Source organism: Henckelia pumila, chromosome 2 (genome assembly GCF_033568475.1).
Source record: "Henckelia pumila isolate YLH828 chromosome 2, ASM3356847v2, whole genome shotgun sequence".
In the NCBI taxonomy this organism is placed as follows: domain Eukaryota; kingdom Viridiplantae; phylum Streptophyta; class Magnoliopsida; order Lamiales; family Gesneriaceae; genus Henckelia; species Henckelia pumila.
Genome location: NC_133121.1, coordinates 136,003,495 through 136,016,536, shown reverse-complemented (window position 1 = coordinate 136,016,536; position 13,042 = coordinate 136,003,495). Strand labels below are relative to the sequence as shown.

At 31.9% G+C, this 13,042-nt stretch overlaps 1 protein-coding gene across 1 annotated transcript; it reads left to right on the top strand.

Moving 5' to 3' along the window:
• The first annotated feature begins 8,751 nt into the window (after positions 1-8,751).
• LOC140883061 (U2 small nuclear ribonucleoprotein B'' 2) lies at positions 8,752-12,667 on the top strand. Its single transcript, XM_073289367.1, has 5 exons — positions 8,752-8,956; positions 9,669-9,841; positions 10,607-10,691; positions 11,338-11,420; positions 12,195-12,667. The coding sequence occupies exons 1-5, from the start codon at positions 8,884-8,886 to the stop codon at positions 12,474-12,476; spliced, it is 696 nt and encodes a 231-aa protein (XP_073145468.1). The 5' UTR covers positions 8,752-8,883; the 3' UTR covers positions 12,477-12,667.
• The last annotated feature ends 375 nt before the right edge of the window (positions 12,668-13,042 follow it).

The window sequence follows — 13,042 nt, the reverse complement described above, 5'->3', positions numbered from 1 at the left end:
TGTTTTATTGTGCAGAATGGATAAATTAAATCAATTAAAGGAACAATTGATTGACTTACAGGAAGAAATTCAAATTCTTCAACTAAAGGAAAAGAATTTGAGTAAAAAGATTCAAAGGACAGAGGAGAAGATGATAACTTCGTCATCATCATCTTCACCAAGAACACCAATCAAATTGGCAACTCCATTTGACAAAATTATGGAGATAAATGAAAAACAGTCAGTGATCACAGCCAACACTGATAATCAAGAAAAAGAAAAAGAAAAGAAAAAAGAACCGGTGGTCACAGCCAATACCGAGAAAAAAGAAAAAGAAAGGACGTTCAAAAGCGCCCTTGAAAAAAGAGAAAGAAAGATGGTCAATCTACGACCACAAAAACAATTTTCGAAAAAACAAATTTTCCAGAAAAACTCAGGACTGAATTCTTTGAAACACTAAACTATTTGAGAATAGCCAAACCATCTGCAGAATCTTGGCTACAAACTTGTGACACACAGAGCATATCAAGAGCAATAACACTACAAGGTGCCCCAGCGCATGAAGTCGCAAGATTCTTTTCAAATGGATTATTAAGTGGATTGGAAGTCAGTCCCAACAATCAAGAAATAGAACTATTTTTATATCAGTTGAGAAATAGTATCATCCAGTTCAAGAAAGCAGTCTTTAAGGACGATCCAGTATTAACATTAAGTATTCACTCAACCCTTCCAGATTGGGATGATTACAAATTCTATCAACCAATGGTATATATTCAATGCCAAAAACAAAAAGACAAGTTCTTATTCGAAGGATCAAATGAAGAGAAATCAGTAATGGATATCTCAACACTTCCTGAGATAAGAATAAAGACATTAATTGACATGATCTCAAAGACAGGAAAGATTGATGAAAACTCAAAGGTTAAAATAAATTTTGCAACCAGTAAAATTTTATTAACCACTGGACACAAGGAGACAATCCAAAAGAAAGAACAAGCCATGTTAGCTCAATTCGAAGCTCCAATCTATGAAGCAAGAATTGACATGACCCGAGAAACCCAACAAATGCTATGTCAAAGACTAAGAACAATGATTTCCACTCACAAATGTGGACATTGCCAAACCATTCAGACAGAAGAACCAGCTGTCAAAGAAGACAAACCAATAAAAAAATGGTCTGAATGTACCAGTGATTCAGACACAATGTAAAAACAAATGAAATCGTGGACCACACCACATGTTAAAGGCATCCACTCATATGTAAAATGAGTTGTTTTCCATTATGTAATGTCGGGTGGTCCCCCTCTTTATTTTATTATGTATGCGTTTCTCCACGCCTATAAAAGGAGAGGTTTGGTGTTGTAAAGAAGTAAGTGAAGTTTGAGTATCTCTCTCTTCTTAAGTTTCTTACAATCTGGTTCATACAAGACGTATGAAAATTATCAGAAACTAAGAAACATAAAATCATAAACAAATCTAGCCTTATGGCAACTAGCTAAACAAGCAGGGCGTAAGGAGGAAAAAGATTGGAAGCCAAGGATTGAAAATCCGTGATCAAAGTAAACCTGGAGATCCAAAAGTGAGTATCGCTTGATCAGGTGATCGCTAAGAGAAAACAAGGATTTGGCCTCTGCTTTAAATCAAAGATTGATCAACCACGGTAACCTTCCTAAAACCTCCTGCTGCTCCTATTAAAATTTTGAAAAACTCATCATTCTATAATCATGTCATTCTCTTTTATAAGAAATGGAAGATTAATAATAAAAAACTGGTTTGAAATAGAGGATGATCATGAATATTATACTTTTTATGAATATCGTTTAAATAATTCTGATTTAATCATATTCGAATCAATTTATCAAATAAAATTTGTAATAATAACCAATGAATGGAACCAAATTCATATGAAAACAACCATCTGTTATAAATGAATCAGATTTATAAACCATGAATAAGAAATTCATAAAAATTCCGCAACTTGGTATCAGAGCGGTTAAAATAGATTATTAATGCCTGGATTAACTTTAGATATTGAGATTAAGAATTTATTTGATAAAATAATCTTACTAAAGGATTTACGTCAAATAGATCGATTATGGAATGAAATAAAAGATCTTCAAATCTTGTATTTCAAAAATCATAAAAAAGAACATTTTTCAAGCAATTGGAAAATGGTAATTCAGATTTCTGAAAATGAAGAAATTGAAGACATAACAATCTGTTATGAACAAGAATAAACTTTGTTATCAAAATCCGATCAACAAAAACAAAATAATAAAAGTAACAATTTTTACTAAATGGAAAATGTATGAAAATACAAAAATGAATATTTTTAATTTATATTCTCAAAATATAAATTTTGATATAGAAAATTGTGAAAACAATTTGAAAAATCTTAAAAATTGTCAATCTTCAATTGATAGTTTCGAAGATTTTCAGAATTTATTAGAACAGATAGATTTAACAAAAAAGCTTTTAATAGCCTTAAGAAAATTAAGAAGTTTTATCATCTGTTAAAATGACAGAAGTAACAATTCCAAATCAGAATAGTCAGATTGATGAATCTGAAGAAAACCAAGAGTATAATTTGAATATTATATTTAATCAAAATAAGTTTGTTGAGATACAGAAAACAGGGTTTTCTAGTTCAAAAACTAATCTAATAAATCAACCAGGAGTATTAAGTAAAATTTCAAATTTTATTAATCCTAGGAAAAATTTAATTTATTATTCGATTCGAACAAAAGAACGATCTTGTAAAATAAATAATGAATTAAGGTCTAATACTCTGAAGTTATTAACAACTCAAGATATTGATACCATCATGGCAAAAGCCAGTGAAAAAGAACGATCTGAACTAAAATATGTTCATATCGGAGGAATTGAAATAATAGTATCAGCTCACTACCGAGAAGGAATAGATACACCAATTGAAATCACAGTTCGTGACAAAAGGATACGTAATCTTGAGGATTCTATCCTTGGAAAAATTGAAGGAAATTTATGTTACAAAAAGATGAAATTTTGTATTTATCCACAATACAAGATATCTCTTTTTGATAAAAACATAAACGACGTTTTAACATTAGATTATTACTTTTATATAAATAATCTTATGTTAACAGGAAATCATCCGATCAATATAAACTATGTTGTCGGTTTAGCAATAAGTAATAATTCTCAAACAGGAATAATTTCAACAAAACCAACTATTTCTGTTGAAAGAATGTTTGAAAATATTACAAGAATTGAACACCCTCGAAAGCATTTATTGAAGAAATAAATCCTTATAAAAGATGGAGTTCAGATGACCTCCAAATCACAAAACAGTCTGTACCAAGAAGATCATTATCATTTGCAAGAAATGATGAAGATATTCTTGAAAAGATTGGAACAATGAATCAAAATATTCTTAAAATTAAACAAGCCATTGTTAATGAATCAGCCTCATCACAATGACATCTTTAATAAAATTAGAAAAAGATCTAGGAGATTTAGAAAATAATATTAATAAAATAAATCTATCAATACAAGAATTAGAGAAACATTTCAAAGAATATATTGATTTAGCTACGACTAGATTAATAATTAAACAAGAAAGACATAATAATGAAATATTAAACTATATTAAGGAAGTTCTTCCAATAGATAAAGGAAAAAGGAAAATGAAAGATGAACCACCATTCAAAATTGAATCATGGTATAGAAATCCTCTTAGTTATGGAAAGCATAAGTATGGAGATGTTTAGTGAAACAGACCAATCTGATTTTGAACAAATAGGAATAAATACAGAAGAATTATATTATTCACATCAGGAATCAGAACAATATAGAGATATGGATATTTCAGAATCAGAATCCGAAGATGACTCTAGACCACGATTAAATCTACGAACAAATGTAGAAGGAAGTGGCGGAAGAAATGATGAAGAAATTAAATATGATAGAGACCAATACTCTGGATCTTATAAAGATGTTAGAGACATTCTTAGAGAATTAAAAACATCAGGATTTGTGAAACAAAATATTTTAGATTTAGGTTGTTCAACAGCTAAAGAAAGAAAATCAAAGATAGATCATTGGGCAAATGAACTATCAGTACAAATTCAATTAACACCATTATTAGATAAAAGTGAGAATATTCAAGTTTTAACTCATGAAATGATAAAAATGACATTGGTAGGAGCAGTCAGAACTTGGGCTGAAAACCTAGTAATTACTAATCTACCACAAAGAATGACAGGACATCGTTATTTTGAACTATTCGTTGATACCATGTATCAAGAATTTTTAGGAGTATCCAATAATGATGCTAATCTGGTAGCTAAGAACATAGAACAAAATAGAGCAATTTTTATTCTAGATAATATTAAATTATGCAATTTATGTTACTTAGAAGAATTTATTTGTGATTATGAAACAAACTATTATCAGTTAATAGACGCTGATAAAAAGGAACATTATAAATTAAGTATCTTTAATAAAATACCTAATATACCAATAAACTGTAAAGATGAATTCTTAACTAGTCCGTATGCTAAAACTTTAGGAGGAGCTATTAAATTCATCAAAGACATAATAACAAAGAAATGTCATGAAGTAACACTAAATAAAAGAATCTCTAAATCATACAAACAAAACAATAAACTTTGTTGTGACAAAATGGAATTCACAGTAAAAGAATACGGTTGTAAAACAAACATGTCACACAAATATTTAAAACGACAAAAACAGAATAAATTTAATAAACCTTATAAATCTTTTAATAAGAAATTTATTCCTTATAAGAAAAAGAAATTTAGAAAGAATTTCTTCAGAAAACCTTATAGAAGAAAATTTTATAAAAAGTTTGATAACAAAAAACCACCTTGCCCAAAGGGTAAATGAAAGAATTGCACATGTTGGTTGTGCAATGAAGAAGGACATTATGCAAATGAATGTCCAAAACGTAACGAAAAAAAAAACAAAATTAAACTTTTAGAAGAACTCTACACTATTAGATTTTATCCAGTTGAAACAATGGAATGTTCATCTGAGGATAAAAATATTTATTATCTCACAGAATCAAGTGAATCTACTTTCGAATCAGATTCAACATTTAATGACATTAATTCACCTTAATCAAAAGGGCATTGTTGTCATTAAGAATAAAATTTATATTATAAATATAAGAAAAGTCAACAAACCCTTAAACTTAAAAGAAATTTGTGAGAGAGTCATTTTTGCAAATGACCCAATTTTTGCATGTTATGTGGCTTTGATATTGCAGGTCTCGTGATTCTGATGGACAAGTCCTAAAACAATAATGTTAAATACCATAAGCTATTAAGCTTTCATTCCTCACAACCTTTCTGATACAAGTTTTCTTCAATATTTTATTTTCGAAACTTTCATTCCTCAAGCATTCATTGAAGCAGTGGGTTATTTCATTAGGAATCTTCAAAGGCTCGTTTTGTTTTCTCGAGTTTGTGTGGTTTGCAAATTCAGTTCAAAAGTAAGTGCGTTGTTTTTTTCATTTTTTTTAAAGACGTTATTTTGTTCATTTCAAATACCTATACATTTAAAAATTAAGTTTTCACTCCCAAAGATAAGAAGCATTCATTGAAGCAATATGTAATATCTCATTATGAATCGGCCATAAGATATGAATGTGTTTGAATGAATAAAATGCAAAAAAAAATGGTCCTCCAGTTATGGAATCGTGTTGGAAATATTTGCTTCAAATTAAACAAAAATTTAACTAAATGTGTTTCGAAATTATAATATTTGAAAAATGAAGTAGTTGGGTAAGTTATTTATTATTATTAAATATTTTACGATATTTCCTTTGGTAGCATAATGTGAACGATTTTTTAAGGGAAAAAAAACTAAATTTAGATTTAAGAATTTTGCGTACCATATATTGACATCATTTTTTGGAATGAGACTAAGTAATTTGATGAATTTGATGAACACTTGTTGTTTATTTGGATGACTTACTGGTAATACAAATACCTTTGCTGCAAATTAAATAAGTGACAAAGAGGATCTTTATATTTTTTGATGAAATAAAAAATATATATTAATAAACTAGTTAAAGAAGCTTAACAATTAGGGATCTAGCTTAGTTGGTAGGGAATTCGTAGTTTTAGTACTGTATATGTAAACTAGATGGTCTTTTTGTAGAAAATTTATTTTATTAGACCACGTGATTTCATATTATTAGTATATGCTTTTATCAACTATTGTCACTAATTTTGTTAGAATGACAACAAATTGTGGTCCAAAAAATCCCAGTGTGATATATTTGCAAGCAACACATATTTCGTCAACAATTTCTACAGAAAGTGTTGATGAGATAGTTCGAGCTAAACGATCAGATAATCTCATTTATAAATTATATATTGAGAATTGTTTGCACAATTGTGTAATAGCATATTTAAATTATAAGGGTTTTATGGAGTTTTGCAGTGTGAGTATCGAATTTATGATAATCATTTGATTACTGCTCTGGTGACGACGTGAAACACACACGTTCTATTTTAAATGTGGTGAATCAACTATCACTTTACAAAGATATTTCAATTATCTAATATCACATTTACATATTTCTAGTCTTATTTATTATTGATGACAGATATGAGCATGAAGCATGATTAAATTTGTTAACTCTGACCCAAATGACTTATCTCTTATCGTGCCTCAAAATTCAGCCAATTAAAATATTTCATTTGCTCCTTATGTTGCACGGTAATAATTAAAAATTACTATTATAATATAAATCACAACTATATTTTATCTTTTTTTTAATAATATTTTTTATTACAGGTGGATAAATGTGTTTAGTTACACTCATTCACCGATACATGATGTTAGAATTATAAGAGACTGCTTTGATCGTATGACTAATTACGAGATGTGTTATTGGGTTCTCAAACTCTACAATAATGAAATTAATTTATATGTATTTATTAACATTGATTTTTTTATTTTGTAGTTTAACTGAATAGTTTACAACAACAACGATCCAGATGTTAAAGTAATCATTGATTCATACGATAATAGAATCTGGAGATGTGTTTGTCCTCTGATTTGCTTTGAAATTATGGAGATGCATCGTCCAAATCGGATGCTGAGGCAATTCAAAATGCGTCAATCTATTTCAGGGCCTTCAGTTGACAACGATGACGTTCACGACATCAGTAGAATCGGTCATTGCAACACAGATTGGGGAGAATATAATAAAAATGCCATAATTTTTTGGAATAGAAAATTGAATTTTGTTGCTCGAGGTGAACGACATGGCAGATCTAGGCAGACTGATGATGATTATTTTCCATGGTATGACAATCAGATATTTCTTATCCTTAAAAAACACATTTACACGTAATTCTCCTTTTTCCGTATTTTAGTATCTTATTCGCATGTCAGAAGGTACACCAATAGAATCAGGAGTCTATTCTCCAAAATATGTATTAAAAATGATGGCACATTAGAATTGCTAGAAATGAATGGAACAACTTGCCTCTGTAATGTTTGATAAGGTGGTGACGAGATGACATTTTCTCATCAATATTTGCATGCATATTCATATGTTCATCATCATTCAAATCTTCAACATCGTCGTCATCTTCTTCTTCAGACTCCTCGTATGACATCTCTGGTTCAGTATCGTTTCTAAGAATATCTTCGTTTTCACTCCTAGGAACTTCAACACGTGCTGAAAAATTTTGACTTTTGGGATTCCAATTTGTTGCACCAAAAATTTTGATCCCAACCACGTGTCGTATGTGGCCAATGTGCATGATCAGGTTCGGATGGGCCGTCGATATATTCATCTCACGATCCACTTTCAGGACACAGATACGTATTGCTCATTCCTTCAGTGACGTGTAGAATACATGGTTCCTGGTCAACATGACCAAGGTGATGGTCAATTTCGTTTGCTTCGACGTACAAATGCAATATATGTATATTGGGACATTGCATTATAAAATCCAGAGCGTTATCATCAATAAGATTGACTTGAATTTCATGCCAAAATGAATTCTTCATAAAAGAATATTTCGTTGACAACTTGAGAGTAAAATTCATTGTATCAATCATCAACATATTATGCACAACATCAACCAACTCAAACAGAGCAATAAATCGTAATACTCGCATCGGTCTAATATGAGGGATACTATATTTGACTGATTCATTCTGCACAATAACATGACCACCAAAATATAAAGGCAAATCAATGTTTTCCATACTCGAGAAGAATTTTCGGATATGAAATTGAAAATTGAGAAATGAAAACTGCCGCAAAAGAATGAATAGAGGCCGGAAAAATTTCTTAAAATTGAATGATATTACGATATGATATATACAATTCATTTATAGACTAAAATTCCTACACGTGAAACATTACTTTTTTTGCGTGAATAGCTTCACACGTTTTTTGAAAATAATAGACCATCAGCCCATTTGGATTCAACGATTTTTGAAAATAATAGACCAGCATGTGGAGTTAAAGACGTGCATTCAACGAAAATGGGCGGACCACATGGAAGAAAGGGGGCAGCTGTCACGTAGGCAGCGTCCGCTGTCAGAGACAGCATTTTACGGTATATACGGTATATTTGAAAATTGTCATGACCCACCTTATTTTTGAAATTCAATTTTTTAAAATTAAAAATAAAAAACCCCCAAATATTCGTCATGTTCATGCTAAAATGTTTAAAGGGAAATGAGAGAAAACCGAGATAAATTTTTTTTTTTCCGGTTCCTATTAATGATTTAAAAACTGATTTTAAAGGATTGATGTGGCAGAACATATTTTGCCCTAATTTTTCTTCCTAGGGCTTGGGCTCAGTCACTTCCCCAATCGTATTTGAATCGCACAAAAGGAGATTGATTAGGTCCACCGCTGGCTAAAAGATGCTTACATCCGACATACCTCCCAATCAAACCATATACATCAAGAATATCAACGAGAAAGTTAAGAAGGAAGGTCAGTTTTATTTTAATTTTAATTTTAGGTTTACGCTTAATTTTAGTGTTGTTCTGAGTTGGGAAATTGTTTATATCCATTGTATTATGTTTCGTGAATGTGTTTTTCTTACTTGAGCGAGTGTGTATCCTCGCCTCTGATTTGGAAATTCGATTGATTAGTGCTCCAGCTCGTGTCTGTGCCTTAGGACTCACTTTATCCTTGATGCGGATTTAAAAAAATTTTAAATTTCGACATTTGAAGTGGACCCTTATTAAACTCATGTCCTCCGGCTCAAATTCTTTGAGAAACATCGAAGAGGGAACTGTTCACTGCCCTCTGCTAGTGAAAAGATCAATGGAGCTTATTAGCTCTACCTCCTTCCTTGTTAGCTTATTAACATCGAAGTTGGTTGTTACCACATGGACAGGAAATTACGTTTTTCCCCATTCCTTAACTACCTGAAAATGGCTCACTAGCTCTACCTTCTAACTCAGGGCTGTGGTAAAGTGGTGTGTCAAGGGCACTTTTTTTATGCAAAGCATGCTTTGTATTTCGGAATGAAATTGCTTGGTTGTCCAGATCATAATGTATGTTATCTTGACAGCATCATGATCATTGTTGTTATCATTGTGTCATCCTATTGCCCCGTTAATATGGTCATTACTGTGCTATTAATATATCTTAGGTTTATGGATTCTGAGGTTGATGTTTGTCTTTGTGGTTTGGGCAGAGTTGAAGAGATCTCTTTATGCCTTGTTCTCACAGTATGGGAGGATATTGGACATCGTTGCACTTAAAACTGCCAAGCTTCAAGGGCAAGCATGGGTTGTGTTCAGTGAAGTGGCCGCTGCTAGTAATGCAATGCGACAGATGCAGAACTTCCCTTTCTATGATAAACCTATAGTGAGTATAAAGCATATACCAGCGAATTTGTTCTGCATAATATCTTTATGTTTACTGGAATTTCACTTTTAGACTTGATTCATCATGGTTTGTCCATGCCCATTTTTCTTGTTTCTTGTGCTTTATTCTTGAGTCTTTTCTATGAGTTCAATTGAAGGCGCATTTTTAAAAAATATATTATTTGAACTTTGCCAACTAGAAACAACTGATCTAGGACTCCTGTAGCAGATGGGAATTGTATTTGTTCTTACGTTTCCAGACTAACTTTATGGCTTATGTGAAATCCCATTTATTATGCTTTGGCATGTTTTTTTTTTTTTTGGAAAAAAAAAGGAAAAAGAGAGAGTAGATCAAAAGATATGCTGTGTTTGGCTTCATTACTAGATTGGTTTCATTCAATCCTGCTTGAGTGATGTTTCATACTTTTTCTGTGTTTGTAAATCCTTTCGCAATTATTTGATACTGTTTTACGCAGTAATGATCGCGATCGATTCATTTCATACTTTTTTTGTAACTTTGATTTGATATGAAAGAATAGGATTGAACAAAGGATGATGTCCCTCACAGAGATGAGAGAACACATTTGTGCCCAATTTTTATGTCATTGTTACTTTCATTTTTGTCGATGCACATTCAACTTCTTGTCTCTTGCAAATACGCTTTGTTTGCAGATTCATCATACTGATGTACATGCATTATTAATAGTATTGCCTGAGCTAACAAAATAAATTTGATTGGACTCATGAATTGTCATCTACAATGCAGCGGATACAGTACGCAAAAACAAAGTCTGATTGTATTGCTAAAGCAGAGGGTACCTATGACAAGAAAAAGAAGCAAGAGGAAAAAGGTGAACCGTTAGTCTAGCTCAGTCATTCGCTTTCTCTCTCCCATTTACTAATTTTTCTATGCATACCTCGTTTAAACCTAGTTACGTTTATTTTTAAGACGGAAAATTTATAAGTTGCTTTTGTAGTTTTGGCATCCATTAACTTTGGAATGGAGCGGTTAGTTGGTAAGGTTTGATCTCGCTCTTTAGTAGCGAGTTATAGAACTTGAGTTACGATCGGTGTGAGTGGAAATGCAAATTGTGTATGACGAGCTTGTCTGATTACTTTCTTCAAAATCGGGGGCCATTTTTAATGATTCAATTGATATTCGTTGGTGAAACATAACTGCAAAATGATGAACATTGTTTAAAAATGCAGTTATGTCACATATATATCACAATGCATGGCTTGTTTACGGAAAAAAAGTGAACAATTTACTTGATTCAAAATATAGTACCAATGTGCTGCATTTTGCTATGTGTTTTGAAATTTCCTACCATCATTTGCCGAATGTCGGAGTCAACGTTCATAGATGGGGATACAAAAGTTAAGTCATTTGAATTGTGGGGCATGAGTTTGAGTTCACTCGGAAACAATTAATATATTTATGTCATTCTGATTTTGGTTGCGTTAATATTTATCGTGACTACTGTTTTGGTTGAGCAGCTGAGAAGAAGAGAAGAGTTGAAGAAGGCCATCAAACTGCCAATGCAAATGGTCTAAGATTTGACAGTAATGGAAGCGCTGCTGTAAGTATTCTGCATGTGAATGTATGCATATTGTTGCAACCACAAAATTGCTATCAATTTATGAAGAAATCATTCAAAGATTAAGTGACAAAACTGAAATAAATTGCATAGAATGACAATATTTTCCCAGATTTCACTCCGTACAAACTTTTGCCTAGCCTTAGCTAGTCCAAACACTCAGTTAAAATTAACAACGAATGTAACAGCTCTCTTTCTCCACGTTTTATTAGGACTAAGTCGGATTTATTAGGGCCCATGAGAATATTGAATCCGGTAACACCACTTGTGAAAAAGTTTTCATTCTTTCACTCTTCAAACTGTTGCTTGTGCTAAAATTGATCCATTTCTCATTAAATCAATCAGCCAAACTGACTCCCTCTTTGTATACGAATTCTATGATTATTATGATTACTATGTGCATTGGTTATTTTTATGATACATGCTTTTATAAAAGCTTCTAGCCCGTACCTTTTCAGGGTGCCTCCCACCCCTATTCCCGATACTTGGAGGTAACCTTTTGGTATCAGCCGGACAAATGTTTCCTATGGTTGTTATTGGTGTAACCTTGGGCTTCCAATATTTGTCCTCCAACTTTCCTTGGCATTTTAAATCCCTTCGGAATTAGCACTAGGACAAAACACTTCACACTCATATGCACAACCAAGCTTACTTATGCCCATGCCCTTTGCTAACAGCTGTTCTTGACAATAACCTATTTCTAAACTTCAGACTTTTGTGACTTGATTTAAAAGAATAACGCATGTCTTTTTTTAGGCTACTTCTCGAGAAGGAAAACCGGTCACACAGGAAGCAGCAATGGAACCCAACCACATACTATTTATTCAGAATCTTCCATATGAGACAAATATTATGATGTTGGAATTGCTTTTCAAACAGTATAACGGGTTCAGAGAAGTTCGAATGGTGGAGGCAAAGCCAGGTATTGCTTTTGTAGAATTCGACGATGATTCACAATCTTCGGTTGCCATGCAGGACCTTCAAGGATTTAAAATCACCGCCCAGAATCCCATGGCCATCAGCTATGCCAAAAAATAAGTATGCAAGTATTTCCTTTTTAACTGCCAAAAATGCTACCTTTGGCTTCTGCTCGTCTTCTCATGTAAACCCAGGGGTTCAATGTAACAATGTAGCTTTACGAGTAAATTTTGTATCTTTAAGATCATTACTTTTGGATCTGATACTTCTTTTTTATTTGATCTGTTGAGTGGACCATGATTGTTTCTTGATTCCTATAAATTGAATGTAGCCTAGCGTATTTGGTTGTTGAGAATTAAACTGCAATATCAGGAAAAAAAAAATTGCAATTGCAAATTTCAGACTATTATAAACTCGATCAAACTACAGATGAGTTTGGCTCGATACTCGATAGCTATCGTAAAAATGTTGTGTCTGAAAAAGTATCGTACCTAATTTATTTTTTTTATTTTATTTTTGAGTAAAAAGTGCTGTCTGAGAAAGTAAACCTAATTTATTTATTTTTTTTAGTAAAAAGGTCTGTTTGAGAAGGTATCATACCTAATTTATTTATTTATTTATTTTGGAGAAAGTATCATAATTTATGTACCTAATTTCATTTACTCCATGAGTAGAACCTATATAAA

Bases quoted from the DNA above. Each gene is read 5' to 3' on its own strand.
- LOC140883061 (XM_073289367.1), top strand. From the start codon at position 8,884: ATGCTTACATCCGACATACCTCCCAATCAAACCATATACATCAAGAAT. The intron at 8,957-9,668 runs GTCAGTTTTATT...TGGTTTGGGCAG, and splicing joins CGAGAAAGTTAAGAAGGAAG to AGTTGAAGAGATCTCTTTAT. The intron at 11,421-12,194 runs GTAAGTATTCTG...GTCTTTTTTTAG, and splicing joins ACAGTAATGGAAGCGCTGCT to GCTACTTCTCGAGAAGGAAA.